At 32.3% G+C, this 21506-nt stretch overlaps 1 protein-coding gene and 1 pseudogene across 3 annotated transcripts in view; both read right to left on the reverse strand.

Moving 5' to 3' along the window:
• STXBP5L (syntaxin binding protein 5L) overlaps positions 1 to 21506 on the reverse strand; it is a 437423-nt gene that overhangs the window by 74100 nt on the left and 341817 nt on the right. For 2 of the 3 annotated variants that reach the window (XM_077118203.1, XM_077118202.1), the window contains one exon: positions 18533 to 18625. In XM_077118203.1, the coding sequence (XP_076974318.1) occupies positions 18533 to 18625 (93 nt within the window). Of the gene's footprint in view, positions 1 to 13522; positions 13574 to 18532; positions 18626 to 21506 lie in introns of all 3 variants that reach the window. The other variant, XM_077118204.1, reaches the window with a different exon arrangement.
• On the reverse strand, positions 8926 to 11711 carry LOC143648824 (actin-related protein 2/3 complex subunit 1A pseudogene; annotated as a pseudogene).

A 21506-nucleotide genomic window follows, 5' to 3' on the forward strand; every position in this document is an offset into this window, starting at 1 on the left:
TCCTTTGTTTTGCTTGTTTGTTTTTTGGGATGTACATGGCCAGGAATCGCACCTCGAAGCTGGGTCTCCTGCATGGCAGGCAAGAATTCTACCATTGAATTACCCTTGCACCTCCTTGATGACTTTTTAATTAAAAAATTAAATTAAATTAAATTCCTCTGAGTACCACCTCATTTAGAGAAACAACATGAACATTTTGGGGGGGGTATCTTTCCAGAACTGGTCTAATCATTTTTTTTTCCCAACAGAAGTGGAAACATACTATATGACATTTTGTGGATTGATATTTTTTCCAATTTACATTACATTTTTGAGACCATTTTGTATGGATCTATATAATTGTTTTTCATATATGCATAGATTCCATCTTAGGGATATACAATAATTTACTCCCTTATTAATGGACATTTAGGCTATTCTCAGTCTTTCAAAAAAACTTTGTTATAGTAATAATATACCTTTGCACATGTGTGGCTACATATGTGGGATGAATTCTCAAACAACTGCTGGAGAAAAAGAACATGGATTTTAAGTTTTCATTTAAAATGGCTTCCAATGATATTATATCAATTTACATTCCCACTAACAGTGTATAGGATGCCAATCTCCCCACATCTTTACCAATATTGTGCTTTATAAAACTTTGATATTTACTGCTCAGTAAAAATCCATAAAAAAATTTGTATTACATTTATCTCACTATTTAAATAACATTTATTTAAACATTTTATGAATATTATTTAAATATTCACTTCTTTAATTATGGACATTTTAAAGACATTACTTTTTCTGTGAACTACCAATAGTTATACTTTATCAAATTTCATAGTGTATTGTTCATTTTCTTGTTTCTAATGAATTAGCTCTTTTCCTTATTATGGAAATTAGTCTTGTATATCAAATTTATTGAGGGATATCTTGGTGTTTTTATTTTTTCCCGTGCTAGTTATTTTCATATAATAAAATTTATCAACTATTCATTTTTGTTTGTTTTGTTTATACATTTGAATTGAATTTTGTAAAATCTTTAGAAAATTCTTTTTCACTCCATGAATATTTTTACAAATATATTCTCTTATGTTATCTGCTAGCACTTTTATGGTTTCTTTGCATACATTTACATTTTAACATCTAGAATTTATTTTGGTTTAAGAAGCTGATTTTTCCAGATGACTAGTTTGTTTCCTGATAATAGTTATTGAATGAACCTACTCCTTTCCCACTAACTTTAAAGATTACTTTTTATCAATTCCAAAATTCTTGGATGAGCATGGATCTCTTTCTAGATTTTCTATTTTGTTCTACTCACTAGACTCTTCATGCATCAGTATCAAAAAATGGTATGATTATCATTAGTAGTTTCACAATGGTTTATACTTTAGTTTTTTATTATAAAGGTAGACCTCCTTTATGAATCCTGGTTGTCTGAATTTTCCTAGCTATTCTTATGCTTAATTTTTCATATGAATTTTAAAATCAGCTTATTTACTCTTCTGAAAATCCTTTCTATTTTCAAAGGGATTACTTAAATTTTTATTATTTTTTTTGTTAGAGAAATTGTAGGTTGATGGAATTGGCATGCATAAACAATATTTTAAAAATGTCAAATGAACATACATTTTAATCTTCCTACATAAAAACAAGAAAGCAAACTAAGCCTTGTATATTTGACTCCTTTTAGTAGAGATTTAAATGATTGTTCACATAGATCTGATACATTTAAGTTTATTCCTGCAATTGGTTTGTTAGTATTGTAAATCAAGAATTTGATACTTTTAAATAATGAAGCCTTTACTTCTGAGGTATTGGTAACGAGCCACATCACTGAATTTTCATTTTCTCTCTCTATTAGTTTTTTCAGTTGATTCTTCTGAGATGTCAGATACAATTTGTCATCTATAAATCATAAGTTTCATCAATTACTTTCACATGAATATACATAATATGTCTTTCTCATCTAATCACATTGTCTAGTATTTAAAGTGTAAGATAAATACCTACAGATATTAAACTCCTAGTGTTTGGATGTCTGAAAGTCAATGTTCCCCTCATTCTTAAATGACTGTTTAGCTGAGTGCAAAATCCTTATATGACAATTACTTTTCCTCAGCATATGTTGAGATAATTGATATATAATAAAATACACATATTTAAAGTTGACAACCATTAATATGTTTTCTACCACCAAAAGTAATATAATGCATATTTAGCCATCATCTTCAATAGTGCCCTTATCTCTCATTGTAATTTTTCTATTATGCATCTCCCCACTGGCCCCCTATCATCAGGCAACCACTAATTTGCTTTATTATAGATTTATCTGCATTTTACAGAAATTTATAGGGGGAATCATAGAGTGTGTAGTCAATTTTGTCTGGCTTCTTTTATTCAGGATAATTATTTTAAGATTGCTTTGTGTTATTGTTTATATCCATAGTTCGTTTCTTTTTATTATTGAAGAGTATTCTACTATATGGATATACCACAATTTATTTAATCCCTCATTCATTCATCAATGGACATTTTGGATGTTTCAGTCATCAGTTATCTTGTAAAGAGATTTAAAAGCTAAGTAAAGAATTATCTTATACTTACCCTCATATTTACCAGTGCTCTTTATTCCTCTCCGCAGATCGATTTCTCTCGGTACTATTTTCCTTCTACCTGAAGTATTTCCAGTAACATTTCTTGCAGTGTTGGTCTGCTGGTGCAGGATTCTTTCAGATTTTGTATGTCTGAAAAAGTATTTATTTCACCTTCAATTTTGAATATTTTTACTGGTATAGTAGTCTAGGTTTATACTTTTTTCTTTCAATAATTTAAAAGGTTCTTCCACTGCCTTCTAACTTACATTATTTCTGAGGATAAGTATTCTGATATTCTATATTTGTTCCCCTATGTAATATATCTTTTTCCTTTGGTGGATTTTTAAGGTTTTCATTTTAATCACCGCTTTCAACCAATTTGATTATGATATGCTTTGTATAATTTTCTTCATGTTTTCTTGTGCTTGGAGCTCATTGAGTTCATTGGGCTTCTTGGAGCTGTGGATTTTTAAGTGATCGTCATATTAGAAAAAAATCTGGCAATTACTTATTCAAACACATTTCCCCCATCCTTTCTCTCCTCTTCTCCTGGGACTCCTATTGCTTGTGTATTATCTTGAAGTTGGCCCACAGGTCACTATTTCTCTTTGCTTTTTTGTCATTTTCTACCTTTGTTTCATTTTGGATAGTGCATCTTTGAGCTCAGTTATCTTTCTTCTGTAGCCTCAATTCTGCGGTTAATCGCATCAGTGTATTTCTCATCTCAGAAGTTATATTTTCAACTCTAGAAGTTTGTTTTGGGTCTTTTAAAATATCTTCCTTGTCTCTTCTTAATATGCTCATGTTTTCTTCTACCTACTGGTGTATGAAGTATATTTAACACTGTTTAAACATCCTTTCATATTTTAATTTTATCTTATATTCCATTTCTGGGACACTTTCCATTGATTTTTATCTTCATTATGGGTACAAGCCATACATTTCCTGATTTTCATTACATTTTTGCTTCAATATCAGGCATTGTGAATTTTATGTTATTAAGTGTCAATTTTCTATTTCTTTCAATATTGTTCTTGCTCTTTGTTCCAGGGCATAATAACATTCCTCAGAAACAGTATTTTTTTTTTCATTTTTATTTTGAAATACTTATACATCCACAACAAGTTGCAAAAATGTTTTCAGCAAGATCCTGTGTACTCTTCACCCATTTTCTCCACTGGTAGTATCTTGTATACCTATAGTTCAATATAAAAACCCTTAAGCTGACATTGGTACAATTACAGAGCTTACTCAGAAATTATCAATTGTATATACATTTGTTTGTATGTGTGCATGTGCACATGTATATAGCTATATGAAATTTTATCATATGTGTAGATTCATGTAACCAATGCCAAAATCAAGATTCAGAACTCTTTCATCACTCCAAGGCTCTCCTGTGCTGACTGTAACCACATTACCTGTATTAGCTAGGGTTCTCTAGAGAAACAAAAGTAGCAGGTATATCTGTAAATATAAAATTTATAAAAGTACCTCATGTAACTATGGGAATATAAGAGTCCAATATCTGTAGGGCAGGCTGTGAGCTGGCAGCTCCAATGAAGGTCCTCAATGAACTCTCAGGAGAGAATGGCTGGGAGACTGTGGGGATGTAAGAGTCCAAGATCTGTAGGGCAGGCCGTGAGCTGGTAGCTCCAATAAAGGTCCTCAACAAACTCCCAGGAGAGGCTAGTTGGCTGAAGCAGGAAGAGTGATTGTCTCTTCTGAATCCTCCTTAAAAGCCTTCCGGTGATTAGATTAAGCATCACTCATTGCAGAAGACACTCCCCAACAGCTAACGTGACCATGATTTAAGTCCATGAAATGTCCTCATAGCAACAGACAGGCCAGCGCTTGCCTGACCAGGTAACTGGGTACCTCCATCTGGCCAAGTTGACACATGAACCTGACCATAACACTACCCTTTCCCTCCTCCATCCCTACCCTTGCCAATCACTAAATGGTCTTCATCTCTTTCAAATTCTTTTTTTATTTCAGGATTGATATATGAATGGAATCATAGAGTATGTGTAACATTTTGAAATGGGTTCTTTACATTTAGCACAATTCTCTTGAGATCCATCAAAGTTGCTACATTTATCAATAATTTATTCTTTTATTGTTGAGTAGTATTCTTTGGTATGATGGCCCACAGTTTGCTTAATTATTCACTCACTGAAGGAAATTTGGGCTGTCTTTAGCTTTTGACTATTACGACTAAAGTTGTTTTGAACATCTGTGTACAGGTTTGTGCATGAAGATCAATTTTTTTTCCAGGATAATACCCTTGGTGGGATTGCTGGTAATGTGATATGTGTATGTTTAACTTTATAAGAGCATGCCAATTTGTTCCAGAGGAGTGACTGTGAAAAAAATGAGTGTTTAGTTGATTCATTTCCCCCTCACCATGTCATGACCAAAATATTTATTTTAACTATACAAACAGGTAATTAGTGGTATTCCTGTGTGGTTTTAATCTGTATTCTTCTAATGTTAATGATGTTGAACATCTTCTCTTGTACTTGCTTGCTATCTGTGTATCCTCTTTGATGAATAGTCTGTTCAAGTCTTTTGCTCATTTCTTAAATAAATGTTTTATTTTGGAATAATTCTAGATTTACAGAAAAGTTGCAAGGACAATAAGAAATTTCCCTTATCTCCCTTTCCTAGGCTCCCCTAATGCTAGCAGATTATATTATAATGACATATTTTTCAAAACTAAAAACCAACATTGGTGTATTACTATTACCTAAACTCAAAACTTTTGGATTTCATGAATTTTTATACTAATGTCACCAGAAAATAGTTAGTAATCATATCTTATTAGTCTCCTCTGGTCCATGGCAGTTTTAAAATCTTTTCTACTAGTTTCTTTGTGTAGTAATGGTGAGCTATTTTATAAAAGATCTCTTAAGTTGGGTTTGTCTGTAATATTGTCTCATGATTAGACATGGGCTAAGTGTTTTCTTGAGGAACTTCACAGAGGTGAAGTGCCCTCCTCAGCACTCCATGCCAAGCGGTATATTTTATCAATATGACATTACTGGTGAATTTGATCTTTATCGTTTTATATAGGTAGTGTTTGCCAGGTTCTCCACTGTAAAATTACCATATTTCCCCTTTCCATACCATATTATTTAGAAGCAAGTCACCAAGTCTGGCCCTCAAGAGAAGAGGGAGATTAAGCTCTACCTCCTGGAGGGGAAGTATATTTGAGATTCCACTGTAAGGAATATTTATCCATTCTTTTTCATTTATTATATCAGCATGGGACTATGTAAAATAATTTTATGTTTGGATGTATCAAAAACCTATTTATTTTATTGCTCAAATTGTTTCAGACTTGGCCATTGGGAGATCTTTTGAACTGGTTCCCTTTGACATGCCCTGATTCCTTTGTTTTTTGAGCAGTTCCTTGTTTTCCAGTACTAGAAGATGTTCCAGGCTCATTTTTGTATTTTCCCTTTACTAGCATATATTTTTTCCCCATGCCGTAGCTTTTCATTCTTTTAACAGTATTTTCACAGAGCTAAAGTCTTTTTATTTTTATAAAGTTCAATTCATCAATACTTTGTATTAAAATTGTGCTTTTTCAGTGTTATGTCTAAAATTTTATCTATTCCAAGGATGAAATATTTTCTCATGCTTTCTTCTAAAATTTTTAAAGTTTTATATTTAGATTTACATTCACATTTAGAGTTATGATAAATTTTTAGCTACTGTTTATATAAAAGTGTGAGATTTATTCCCGGTGCCTACCCATGTAAAAAAAAAAAGTGTGATATTTAGATCAAGCTTTATTTTTTCCCATATGGATGACCAGTTGTTTCAACATCATTGCTTCTCCACTGAACTGATTTAGTACCTTTGCTAAAAATCAAATGGCCATATTGGTGTGGAAACAGTTTGATCCTTTTGAACCTTGCTTTTGAGTTTTGTTAGTCAGGACCAAAAGCAGCCTTTAATCTAAATTATTTGGTTCCTCTACTAAAGTAACACTCTTCAAAGACTTAATTAAATGCCCTGTATTTTAGGAGGATGCTCCACTCTGGGTGATGGGAGGGAATATGACCTATTTATAAGTCTTGTGAACTGTGGAAATTGTTCTGCCTGCTCCTGTCCAGTGACTATTTCCCTGATTTCAGATAGTATCTTCACATGTCTGAACTGATTGATACTTACCTAAAGACTCTAGGGGACGGCTCTGCAGATTTTTATAGCTCTTTCTCTGTGCAGCTCTCTCCTCTTCTGTATTCTACTCATTCCATTCCCATCAGCCTGGCCTCCCTGAATTCTCAACTGTGTCTCTTCCAAGTCAGGGAGGCTGCTGGGCTCTTTTGGGTTTCCCCTCTCTATGCTATATAGCTTGGAAAATTTGATGAGGCAAAGCAGGGCCATCTTAGAGTTCACCTCCTTTATTTTCCTTCTTTCAAGGATCACTGTCCTGCACTGCCTGTTATCTAATATCTGAAAAACTACTGTCATTTATATAGTTTGTTAGCTTTTGAGTTGGTTAAGGTGAGAGGTGAAAGTTGGTCCCTGTTACTCCATCGTGGCTGGAATGCACTTTTTTTTCTTGATGACTCTGTTTTAAATGTTTGGTTAGGCCATATGAAATTGCCATTCCTGGAAGTCAGAAACAACCAAGCACCGTTAGTGCTTTGTTCTAAAGTATGAGTTAATCTTTATTTACAGTGCCAATAATTTTTTCTTCAATTCTGGAAAAATTTCAGCTATTATTTCTTCAAATAATACTTCTGTATTATTTTCTCCATTCTTGTCCTCTAGAATGTCTATTAAATTTTTTAGAGCTTAGCAATGTTTTAATACTTAGCTTTTTTCATATATCTTTGCTTCTCTGTGCTGTTATCTGTGTAGATTCAATATTCCAATTACTGTATTCAACTATGTCCATTCTTGGGGCTATCTTGTTTATTAAGCTTTGAAAATAATTTCCAAGATTTTAATAGTCTCATCTGTGTTTGTTTTTGCTATATAATTTTTTGATACCTTAAAAAATAGATATTTCATCATTTTTCTTGAATAACCTATTTACGTCTTAATTTTTAAATCTTTGTCATGATTTTCATATAATTAATTTTATTTGGAATGAACTGATGTTCTAATTCTTAGATCTTTGTTGTCTTTCTTATCATTACATTTCTTCATGTAGTTCGAAACTTTTTTTCTTCTATCTCCCCTGATATATTCTCTCTTACTGCTAAATAGTTCTGCAGTTGCCTCCCACTAGCTCATAGGCCTGCAGAGTCCAGAATAACAGGCCAGGATAATCTTGGGGATATAAAAAAATATCTAGTTACTCATCTAGTAAGCCAGAAACCACATCCAGGAGTTGGGAGTGTAAAATCTTCCAAGTTTGGGGGTTGTTTATGTTTTCTGTTTTCTACTAATTTCTTATGTAATTACATAGCAACTAGAAAATGTGGTTTGTAATATTTTACTTTTTCAGAACTGAAGTTTCTTTCATGGATTTTAGCAGGTTTAATTTTTATAAATTTTGTATGGGCATTTAAAAATAATATATTTTCAAGATAAAAATAACATCCTTTCAAGGTATAAATAACTCTTCTATGCTATGCTTCCTTCCTTTGTTCCTCCATAGTCTTTCTTATTTTTGTCTTCTTGTGTGGTCATTAAAATATATTAAAATCTCTCCCTATTATTGAATTTATGTTTTTTCTTCTTGTGTTGCTTATAGTTTTTCATTTACAGTTGTTAATAATCCTCCATTATTCGGTGCATTAAAATTTGTAAGAGTTTCTTGTGAACCGTACAGTTCATCATTAAGAAGAGCACTTTTATCATTTAATGTATTTTGCCTTAAATTCAACTTTGACACTAATAACATAACTCCTGTTTTCTTTTTGCTACTTATTGCCTAATATGTCCTACGACTAACTTTTGAATAATTTTGTTTTAGTTATTTCTTCTGTCAGGTTTGTTTGTGATATATGCTGAAAGTTTTTCTCTTACAAATAGTGATTTTAGCTACTTTTATTGACCTGAAAGAGATACTTCATTTTAGTTCTATCATTTAAAAAACAAATTCAATACTTTTATTTAATTTTCTACTCCCTTTAAGTTAGTGTGACAATTTTTCATTATAAACTACTTGAAGAGAAACTTTGGTCAAGAATAAACTGAAACAGAAAAAAAATCACTGCTGCTTTTAAAATCCAACTTTTTCACCGATTATATTCAAACAAAAATGCACCAACGATATTTGCAAGATGTATTTTTAGTGTTTCATTGCAATGGCTTTCCTCAGCATCATGCAGTTGGTCATGCTAATCATGAAGGTTCACTCATCTTCACATTATTAGAAGGCTATGGATAGAAAACTCCTGAAATCCCAAATTATCATAGCTCCACTGATGCAAGTAGTAGAAAATTTGTGACAATCTTGCCTGTTTACCTCATAAATAGATACTTTGAGTGATTCTATTCTGATGTATCATCTTGAAGGGTGTATTCTAGTTCTTGATTCTGGCCCTCTTGTCCATCTTGCAAAAGTAGTCTACAGCTGACATGCTGCACTAGATGCTCTGTTTTAGAATGCCTAGTTTGGAGACTAAGGTCAGGCGGCCATGGTTATCACAGCTAAAGAGCACTAGGAAGCAGTCATAGCCTACAACTACAATGTTGTTCTCCAAGATGAATGATATATTCAGAAGTTCCAGGGACTCTGCTTTCAGAGTTGAAACTTGCACAATTTCTGAAGCATTAGCAAAGGACACGGTACTATTGTGGCTGACCAAGGTCTGATGGCTCCCACTGGTAGAAAAGCAGACCCTGGAGAATCCAGGCATTGACATCAGCTGTACAAAAAACATCCTACTGCTCCATGGCAAGCTATCTGGCTTTTCATCCATTCCTCTAAGGTAGGCAAAAATGCTCTGCTTATGAAGTTGCATGATATTGCTGCCAGCAAACCACTGTTGGGATGCCAATCCAAATTGAGGACCATGGAACAAATTGTTTTTTTTAATGTTTTTGCTTACAGACAAGTCATTTTCTCAATGTAACAAACAAAAATGAATCATGTTCCATTACCCACAACATATATGTTCTCTAGGGAGAACCACTTCACAAAAGTGGCTGCATGATTAATTCTCAGGATCACTACAGTTGATTTCCAGACACCAACTTTCTGACTCCAGACATAGATACTGTGTTCTGCCCCACAAATGACATTATGGTCATTCTTGGGAACCCTGTGAATACCTGTGATGTGCTTAGTGTGCTCCTGGAATTCATAAGCTTTCACCCACTGGCTGCTATTTTTCTTACAGATATAGACGTTATGTTTATTGGGGCTAAAGACAATTTGGGTACAATTCTTGTTCCAAGCATGACAAATAATTAACTGTAGTAAAAATCAATGCAGAGATATTATCCCCAGTGTTTTCAAAAGGTAGAAAGCTGGGGTCAAGGCAGTCCAGGTAGACTCAAGAAAGTAGAATTAGTAGACTCTAGTCAGTCAACATGAACAGGTTCTGGTAATTCCATCATTTTTACAGTAGGTTATATCTTCATTTTACAATGCTTTCATGTCCACTTTCACAATATAGTCTGTATTTTCTTATGTATATGTAAAATATCCTTCAGATATTTTAAAAATTTTATGGTCTTTTTACATCTTCAAGTGGCTACCTTAAAGAATATTCTTAATTCTTTACTTCTTGAATTATCTTCTATAAATAGTGTCAATTAATTTTCCCATATGAAAGGTGAACTAGTATAATTTTTTCTATTTCCCCTTCCTCTCAATTCACTACCATTTTGCCACCAAATTCGGTTATAGAATTATTAACTCTTTTGTTGGCTATTTTTATATCCTCTCTGTCCATTTATGAATTTTAAATTTTCACTATTATTTCTATGTTTTCATGGATTTTAAGCTTATCATTTATTTTATAACATAGTTAACAATGTTAACTTTAGTTCTGCTGAATTAAATAAATGCTACCTTTTACTTTGGCCTCTCAATGCATCTTATTGTTCACTGGAGTTCCTTCTTTAGATTTTTATAGCATTGTATTATGCACATGCTTTAATATATTCATAAAGTTATATGCCAGCCCCTAGATTATGTACACTCAAGGCTTGAATTCTATAAAATTAAATTACTTTTAGATTTTTAATTCAAAATCCTATTTATATAGAATTAAAAAGTATATTTTTTGTTAAAAATAGAAAACAAGATAGTGTTTCACTAATATGCAAAAACTGTAGCTATAAAGCTATGAATCTGGCAATTACTGCATAAAATATGAAACACTTAAGTACCAAATTTATGAGGTTTTTCACTGTTATTTTTCTATCCAGTTAAGTATTGTTATAACAAATCAGTTATATTAGTATCCAATGCTGTCAAATATGCTGGTATTTTTCCCTTGTCTTCAGTAAACAGCTAACGTACATAGGTCAGTAATACTTTCAGATGAATCTTAACCTACTACTTTGGCCTTGAGATTCCCCTGCACTCCAGCCTTACAGTTTCTAATTGCTCATTCAATGTTCAACATGCATGCTCCTCTATCAACTTGGGTTCATTTTTTTCCCTTCTTAAACCAGGCATTTTCCCTAGAGCTATTCTTAACACTCTAGCCATCTTGAATCCTCCATTTCCTGTGCTTTACCAGTCCTGCTGCCCTGCTGTTCCCAATCAGTTGATACAATCTCATTAGTTGTAAAGTTTTCTGTTGTAACATCCCCTTTTCCTCCTTTCCATGTTCACTGTTACTATCCTAGTTCAGGCCCTGATTTGGCCTACTGCAATAGCCTCTTAAGTTTCTTTCATAATGAATTAAGACAAGTAAAAAATAATCTTCCAAAAGCATGGTATAAGCAACCCAGGGTATATTTAAACCAAGTCTTTATGCTGGAAGAATCTTTATATGCATAGCCATTTTTTATACTCTCCCAGAGTTATTATTTGCTTTTCTGAAAATTTGTGGAAACAAGTTATAAATACTTGTTTTATTACATTAACAACATACTTTAAAAGAGATATTTAATGGCATCTTATTTTGAATCCTTTTAAAGTGAAAATAATCTTTCAGTGAAGTGAGAGCACTTACCTCTTTTTTCTTTTCTATGCATCTATATTTTCAATATTTGTCTTTTCTTAAAGTACAAAATGAAAAAGTGAGAATGGAGAAACTGAGAGGAAGAGAGTTGGAAACTTTGAGAGATGAATGTATATTGATATAAAAGATATGTCTATTAGTATCAACCATACCTACTTGACATCCAGATTAGAATTATAACTAACAGCTCTGTTTACTACTTGCAGTAAACATAGTGGTAGACTGGGGATCTTTCCTTCTTTTCTGTTTTGCTTTTTAACATTCTAGGAAAGAAATTATGATATGTGGGAATTATGTAAATAATTATTATGAATGTCTACCTTTTCTAGAGAAAAGTGTTCTTAAAATAGTTTTCATTTGACATCTGTCATATTACATGCTACACAAATGACAGGTAGTCATAAAATTATAAGGTTTGCAATCAAATGGACTTGATTTCAATTCCATTTTTGCTACAGGTTGTATGACTAGGTAAATTTGAATTATTTCATAGCCTTAACTTCTTCATTTGTAACATGGGAATAAAACCACTTATTTCAGATAATATATACAGACTATTTAGCATAGTGTGTGACACACATAGAAGTTAATAAATGGAACTTTAATGTTGATTCTTCCTTTGATATCAATATACTGGTAAAATACAGCTAAATTCATAACAATTCATTTAATATTAATATGTTAATGCTTTGCATTAAAAAACCCTACTATGATTATCTCATTGAATCAAATTTGTATAAGATCAGATCTAATTGTATTTTAAATGTTAGAAACTATATTTGTTTTAACAGTTATTTAATTCAGATGCAATGAGATGAGATATGTAAATATGCTCCATAAACTTTGGATACCATGTTCTAAGACCTAGATCTCAAATGTTAACTCTACTATTTATTAACAACATAGCCTCAGTTTTTGTTCTGAAGGGGGGAATATGATTGGGAATGGTAACAACAATCTTTAAATGTTGTTAAGAAAACAGAATAAAATAATCTACATGAAACATTTCATGTGAATAAATATCGTGAACATATATTCTCTAAAGAATAGTATAGAGACTAAATATTGTATTTTTGTTATTTTAACCATGACTTTGGAAGAATTTAATGCTAAATTCTTTTAAAGAAGTAAATGCTTTAAAAAATGCTTAAAAGCTAAATGCTTTAAAGAGTAAAAGAATTAAAAATAAAAATAATTTAATTAAATATCCAAAATGAAACATAGCAGAACAAGCAGAAAAATGCTCTCAAAGAAAAATTTATGCAGACCAATTTAGTAATTTCTTACTTTATTTCACAGAGTTGGAATTATAAACAAGCCTGTGGCCACCACAAAAAATAAACTAAAAATGAATTAAATTTTTGGTAACTTCCTTAAAATAAAAAAAGAGCCAAAGCCCCACTCCCTTACATATGAAACTTTTTTTGGTAAAATAGCATTAATTTTAAATGATACTAATATGCAAAATAAGAAAAATGACTCCAGAGAAAACGTTATTCTTTTACATGATAATAGTCACAAAGGGTTCATATGTGTGACTATTCAATGTTTAAAATACTTTCATGGTTAAAAAAAAAACAAACAACTCATTACATACCTTGGTGTTAATGATTTATAAATCATAACTTTATAAAATGATTGTTAACAAACAAAATGTTGAATGCTGCCAACAGAACTGTATGGTGATTTTTAAGAAAGCCATTTTGGAAAGCCATCAAACACTGCCATATAGGAAACTTGTGTTATTCATGGGTTGGTTGGTTAAAAATGTTCAGCCAAATGAATGTAAGAAAACTTAAAATTGTTGGCTTTTGCCTACCGTACCAAGATCAGCCTTAAGATCTGTTGGCAGACTTAACTTTCTTGATCCTTTAACTGAAACAACAGAAAAAGGAAAAGGGCAGTTGTTAATTATAGAAAAAGTAAATAGGAGTGTGGGGGAACATACTTTTACAGTATAATTATTATAAGTAATTGTTATTACAGAAGCTAATTAAGTGCATCTTTGCATAGTTTCTTTCACATGTAGAGTGAGAACTCATTTCTTATTTAATTAGAAAAGAGCAAATTCAATTTAAGACAAATCTAATATGTAAAAAGATATTTCAACAAATGTCTAAGCTCATATCAGAAATAATAATGAAAAGAGTAAGAACTGATCAGCCCTGTCAATGTTCTTTTGAAATAGGAAAAAACTCTATTAAAGGTATATATGATGTAGCCAAGGAAACTTTACTATGCCTGTGGTAGATGAAATGATATCAATGTCAAAAATTATGATTTTGAATTAAGTAGATAAGAAAATCTTGAAAATACAAATTATTTGAAAATAAATTAAATTGCATTACAATACATCAAGTTATCTAGAAAACATTTGTAGAAACCAAGAAAACTGAAAACTCCTACAATTTATTGAAAAGCACCCTTCATTACTTATTTGTTAATAACAATTTTATGTTGGACATATAAAATATTTATCTGAATGCATGATGTAATAGAAATAAATATATTAGGGGAAGCTATGATAGAAATCTTTTATGTCAATTGATATTTTATTAAGACAATTTAATACTACCAATTAATTTATGTTTTCTATGAGTGATTTTCTTCATAATGAGGAAACATTTTAAAATAAAGATGTGGGATGATACGGCAGATAGAGTACTTGACTGAAAATGAAAAAAACATGACACAAATTTTTGGATTGTTGGTGTTACCTAGTTCTATAACTTTGAAAAAAAATCTTTTCAACAATTTGGAGCTTAATTTTTATTTGTCAAATAACATTGTTCATATGCTCTCTAGTGATATATTATCAAATTCTAGACATTGTTCCTACATTATGTTTCTCTGCTATATTTTTATTCGCAGGTGACAAATGATTATTTAAACCTGGCATATCTTTTTTCTGTTGTACTACCTGCCTCAAGTGTTTATCTCTGTCTTCGTCATTCATTCTTCTCTTCTTGTGCCCTAAATAATGGTCCTTCTTAAACTTCTGCCTTTGTTCTCATGAGAAGTTTTGGGAGAGAATAGAGTGGTTCTAGTTCTAGAAATTATATGCTATACGCTTGTCTAGGAAAGTTCAAGATTTAGTTCTAGAGTGAATTAGAAACCTTAGCTAAGTTTGTAGTTGAAAATCAAGTGTTATTTTAAATTTAAACAAATTTTTCACACTCAACACATGTATAGTGAAAAACATTTAAAAAATAGATGTAAGAATTCAAAAAAGCTGAGAGGCTACTCAGGAGGTCCCTCTTAAATGCAGGCTTCAGTAGACATTGCTACCTACCATAACTTCCCAACCCCCAACCAAAACCATTCCAGCCAATCTTAAAGAACACCTGGGGGTTATACAAGATTCAAGAAAGATTCCATGCACTAGGGCAACTTTGCAGAAACCTACAACTTCCAGATAAGTCCTTAAATGCAGAGGGCCTAGCTTTTCCAGAATATCAACTAGTTCCATCCCCCTATTCCATATTATCAACAGCCCTTCCAACATGAAAAAGTTAGAATGGCCATAGCCCAAATACCCCTGAAAAGTGGGAGAAAGATCAAAGGTGATGGGGGAGTTATGCAGAGAAGATAGGGCTTGACAAATGAGTATGATGCTGAACCATTATACTGATATTTCTTTTAGTCTCCAGTATCTAGAGCAGCTAGAAGTAAAAACCTAAAGTTGTGGAATCGTAACCCATACGCAAACTTTCACATTTGTTCTACAACTAATTGTTGTAATGTGCTTTGAAATTCATTGTTTTTTTTGTATATGTGTTATTTTTCACAAGGAAAAAAACATTTCTCCTAGCCTCCAGTGTTTTAGAGTAGAAAGAAGGAAAAATCTGAAATAGTAGGAAGGTAATCCATAACAACTCTGAAATCTGTTATGTAACTACTTGTTGAAGTTTACTTTGAAAATCATTGCTTTTTCTTTCTTTTATTATATTTAACACTAAAAAACGTTTAAAAAATAGGTAAGACTCTTTAAAGAGGCATAGAAAGAGAAGAATTGTTGGGAAAGAATGATGGAAAAAGAAAGTAGAGTAAGTTGAGTATGAGAAAGGGAGAAAAGGACATGAATATGTCAATTGCACCAATGTACTGTATTACAAAGTGGGTGACTTTGAAAATGTAGTACGGTGATTAAGAGATCTGACTCTAGAACCAAACTGCCTGGGTTTGAATCTCATCTCTGCCAATTACTACCTGTGTTACCTCATATTGAGTTGGCTTTTAATAATCTTTGGATTTTTAAAATTGTGGTGATATATATCTTACAAGATTTCCTGTTTTAAACATTTAAAAAATGTATACTAATCTAGATTTTTAATATATTTTCTTAGTAGTCATAAATAGCTTTTAGAAGGCAGGTTCATATTCCTTGGTTTTAATCATCATAAGTTTTGTTATAACTTCTTGAACTCAGTTTTCTCTCCTGAGCTCCAGATACTTAAGCCAATCAGGTGATCCACTGATATTCCAACTGTCAAAATTGTCCAAATTTCATTTTCCTCTTTACTCTCCCTCTTTCATTTGCTATTTTGGAAAATGGTACAACTAGTCATTTAACTGCCTAAGTTAGCAATCTATCTTGACTTCTCTCTCCCTTATATTTAGCCCTTTATGATTTTTTATTTGGAAGTTTGCAAACATCTCCAACTGGTCTCCAGGCTTTCGGTATCTTATGTTATATAATGCTTATTTTCCTATTCAGCCAGGATAACCTATCTGAAATATTAGTGGAAAGGGCATAATTTAGAGTCAGATAAATATAAATCTATCCTGTCACGTTCTAGCACATATTGAAGATACCACTAGTAGAACCTAAATAACTGCTAGTAAAATAAACAAATCTAACATTAAGTTAAAATAGAAATTGTTTAAGATTAAAATATTTGTAAAATTTATTTATCTATTTAACTGATTGGTTAGAATTTGGTAATGAATTTCACTTATCTTTATCTTTCCTAAGTCAGAAACTAAGATAGCACAAAACCACTTAGTATGCATATGGGTAAAGTTAGAAAGGAAACAGAAACATTTTAGGGGTCACCATGCCATGGTGAAGTCATGAAAGGCCTATATGCCTCTAATTCCATTGCTATTTTCCCATATTTTAGACACTGCTAAGAAATAGCCAGGAAGTTAGAATTTTTCTGAGCATTAAAATGCTTAATTTCATGAATCTACCCATTAAACATCATTATACTTCTATCTATACAATGTTAATAAATCAATGACCTATGAATAATGTCATATGCTTGTTAAATGTGTGAAACTTTATTTCTGTTCAGATCAACATTGCCTACCTTGAATTGTAAACTTTCAGCGAGAGCTGGTTTCTTAAATACCTTTTTCCCACTTTTAAGCATGTAATAGGAGGCCAAATAATTTGGTGTAAAGGTCACAGAACTTGGGGTCAGAGAACCTTGAAGGCTAAAGATCTGGGTTGTGTTAGGTGCAACCATTTACTCACAGGGTAATCCTGGGCAAGTTACAGAATATTTTCCTTACTCATAATTTCTCTATCCACATAAAATGAGAACAATACTAACCTCACAGGGTTATTGTGAGGATTAATTGAGGTAATACACATGAAAAAGACCTTGTTAGTTTGGAAGTACTAACTTCCAAATTCTAACTAAAAATTGATTAGAATTTTTAGAAAATACATAAATGAAAAATGTGGTGATAATGTTGATATTATGAACAATAAAATCTAAAAATTATTTTCAAAACCAGTTTTTCTGGAATTTAAATGGTAAACTGTATTTTTTCTGTTACATACCAAGTATATTTAAGTTCCTTTGAATTTTGCTTTGTTAAAACACTCTCTTTATAATCAGCTATTACTCTGTGCTCAGATATATAATTTTGGTTGTAGTTATTCTGTGTTATTCTTATTTATTTATTTATTTTTTTGTTAATTAACTAGGGAAAAGAAGGGGGAAAGCATAGGATTAACAATTAAATGTAATCATTGGAGTTCCAGCACCACAACGTAATATGTAAGTGATTCTATTCTGGGTCTTTAGATTTAATCATCTGAAAACGGTGTATCCCAGGGGTTTTGTATTACATGTACAAAAAAGAAACTGCTGTCTAGAAAATTTGGGGTAAAATTTTTTTTTGTCTTCTTCAACTACTACGTTATTTGGAGTCAAAACACTGATAACTCATGTTTCAGATAAGTTGCAAGTCTGGGCATAATCATTTTGCAATAAATACCAAATTTAAGGAGGCTTGTATGACCTATGTTTACTTCTGTTTTGGTAGCTAGGAGTAGCATAAAATAATCAATGAATCTGGATTAGATTTAGTTTATATGACCTTCCTTTCTATTCACCAATGTTTATGAGAATTAACATTGCCCCTTTTGAGGCAATTCTTTGGTGGACTTGCCATGATCATCATGATTGTTTCTATCATAGAAAATATTTTACTGCATTAGGAAGAATTATAGAGAATTTTTACAAAACCGTTTTACTTTATGGCTCATGAGCTGTCCCTGAATTCTCTGTTAGCACCTGCATGTTTTTATACAGGCTTGATGAAATTATTCAGGGTTAGAGTAGAAAAAATACTATTAAAATTCTATGGAACATTTAAAAACTTTTAACAAAAGATTTAAGAATTTCCATCAATATATGATGAAGTCAGCATCTATTGTTTTAATAATTGCTTCCTGGAAATTTCCCTTTATTCACGAAGAAGAACCTGTGTATTTGGCAAAACAAATGAGAATGAAGTTTTAAAGACAAATGTTAAGTCTAGGAATATTGTGGAGATACGAATAACTTTTTTGTTCATCAAGGAGATTTTCACCTTCACCTGGCAAATGATGTACTTGATTCCTCTGTTTCATAGCTGGTATTTCATTCCTATAAAAGCCTGGTGCTGTCTCAGGAGTTCTGGTAGCAAGTCCTAAAGGAAGGGAATACAAAACTATTGGCATGCAATTTCTTAGCCCGAGCGTATCAAGAATGTTTTCCTTGAAGTAAACTTTCATAATAACTATGTGTAAAGGTCTCTATTTTGTGCCCAGATCAAGATAGGAACTGCTCCAACAGGACGGATGAATCTTTCTTATTTGGAGGATGTAGTGGGGGATTTAGATACAGAATCACACAGATGGAGCAACAAGAGGAGGCTTTAAGACTCAACTATAGCTCAGGGTTGAGAATAGGGGTGCCAGCCTTATGAAATTTTAATAAATATAGTTATTTAAATGTTATAATAAATGTATATAAATAAACATATAGATTTCTATCATCCTAGCCTTCCTTCACATGAACTTGGTAGCATGATCAATCTATTGTAGTTTGTTGACAGTGAGAATTGAGAGGGTGAATGGCTGAATAGGTAGCAACTTTACCAGGACGTGATACTGGCTTAAAAAAAGATGTTCATCTGAGCAAACTAGAAAAAAAAGACACACCTTAAAGGAGAACAAATTAGAAAAATGCACATCTTCTAGGAAGACACCACCCTACAGCTGAAGGCTTAATGAGTTTTCAACTTTCTGTCCAAAAAAACCATGGCTGTTTTCTTTAGGAGACTGCAGTTCTGGCCTAGGTAAATGGAACCAGAACTGATCGTTACTCCTACTCACCCCATTGGGAGGAAGTACACAAATTTCATAACCTTTTCTAGTGAGTGAACAAGCCTTTAAGAAAATATTATTTATAATTTGTACAATTATTAGTTTAATGTATGCTTCTGCAGATAGACTGTAAGTTCCATTTGGTATGAAGTATGAAGTATGTTTATTTTGTTCATTATTTAATCATCAGTGGGTAGCATAATGTCTGTCTCATAGTATACACCAAAAAATTTTGCTGAATATGCAAGGAAACAAATAAATATTGAGAGGAGTGTAGTATTCTAGAAGCTGAGCACATCAGTATTCTGATTGGCTCAATCCCTACTGGTTCTCTTTCAGTACATTCAAGAAAATATCTAGTAGTCTGATCCCTCACTCTAGTTTCCCTATCGAATAAGCTATAGGTTGGTGATATCCATGTTGAAAATCGGAGTTATAAAATAATCACTGGTCCTCTGGGCTTCCTTAATTCCTGTTCTCTTATTCAAAGCTACATATATCAATATTTTAATTTGTTTTAACACATTTCAAAGGGGTGAGGGTCTGAGATACCAAAATAGGTACTGAGAGGGGACATAACTACTGAAAAATATTTTTAAAAATCTGTTTCATAGGGTGGTTCTTCTCAAAGCACAGTCAAGTGACTAGAAGCATTAGCATCATCTAGAAACTTCCTAGAACTGCTAATTCTCAAGTCCTACCCCAGGCTGATAATGATATTGAATCAGTATCTTTGGGGCTTAGTAATCTGTGTTTAAAAAAAACTCTTGACAGGGTTCTGATGCAGACTAAAGTTTGGGAATCACTATAACTTAAGGGGGGAAAAAGGAAAAAGAATAAAGAGAAGGCAAGAATAGTATTGATCATTAAGTGTTACATATGCATAAGGTAAAGGGAGATATAGCCAAACACAAGAATAATAAATAGCCATTATTAACCACACCTAAGGAACTGTTTCTGACAGTATGAAACAGAGATTGTTGCTGGAAGCACAAGGCTGCTTTTCTTAATTTCTCAAATGTTAGAATGTATTACAAATATTCTAGTTTCCATTTTATATATATGTAGAAGTTCTATCATTCATTACGTGCCGTGGTTTGAAGCTGTATGTACCCCAGTAAAACATGTTCTTAGATTTAACCCATTCCTGTGGGTGTAAACTCATTGTAAGTAGGATCTTTTGATAAAGCTATACACAGTTAAGTTATTCATGGTTAAGTCCCTAAATCAGGATGGGACTTAACCATATTATTGGAGTCCTTTATAAATGGAATGAAGACAGAGACAGAGAGAAAGAAAGCCACAGAAGCAAGAAGCTGAAAGCAACAAAATCCAAAAGAAAAGGGAGAGACCGACACAGGCTTTTCTTGATATGTGGTAGAAGAGCCAAGGTTCACTGGACTCCAGTCTTCAGGAAGAAAGCATCACCTTAACAATAGCTTGATTTGGTATTTTCTCAGCTTCAAAATTGTTAGCTAGTAAGTTTACCTTGTTTAAACCCGACCCATTTCATGGTATTTGCTTTGAGAAGCCTCACACTCTTTTCTACCTCTAAAGACAATGAGTCTTATGAGTTTTATAAATTCTACTTAAGAGGCTTAAATTTGCTTTTTTCCAGTTATGTTTAGCATTATGAGATTGGGCTGAAAAGTCTGATTTACTCTAACTATACCTTTCCTGATGATGTAGACTGCATGTAGCAATTATAATAGTAGCAAGAGATTACAGAGGGTAGTTTCAGAAGGTATTTAGTACTGGCCTTTCTATGGTGTTCTGGAAATAGTATTGGGCAAATTTTCCTTTGTAGGCTTAAAAAGACCCTCTAATATAATTTAACTATTTATATTAGTTCATGAATGGAATCAGCAAATATTGATTATTCCCAATATCCTTAAATAAGATACATTAAACCCTGTTGGCACTTCCCCATTTCACATATATTTCTAAAAAAATATAGAATATTTAATTCTTTATATATTTCCTGTAAGGGAAAAAACTCTCATTCCACAATTATACTTATTTATAATTTAAAGTTACAACTAAAGAAGAGTGGGCTCTGCCTAATGAAACAGTCTAACAATCTCAAATAAGGTATTGGAGGAAGAAGCGAATCTCATCACAGCCAATCATTCTGCCCCAGGAATGTAATATGAAAGTGGCCCAAACCTCTTGCTTTGAAACAATCTGTTTGATTATAGGCAA

The sequence above is a fragment of the Tamandua tetradactyla genome, chromosome 10, assembly GCF_023851605.1.
Source record: "Tamandua tetradactyla isolate mTamTet1 chromosome 10, mTamTet1.pri, whole genome shotgun sequence".
In the NCBI taxonomy this organism is placed as follows: Eukaryota; Metazoa; Chordata; class Mammalia; order Pilosa; family Myrmecophagidae; genus Tamandua; species Tamandua tetradactyla.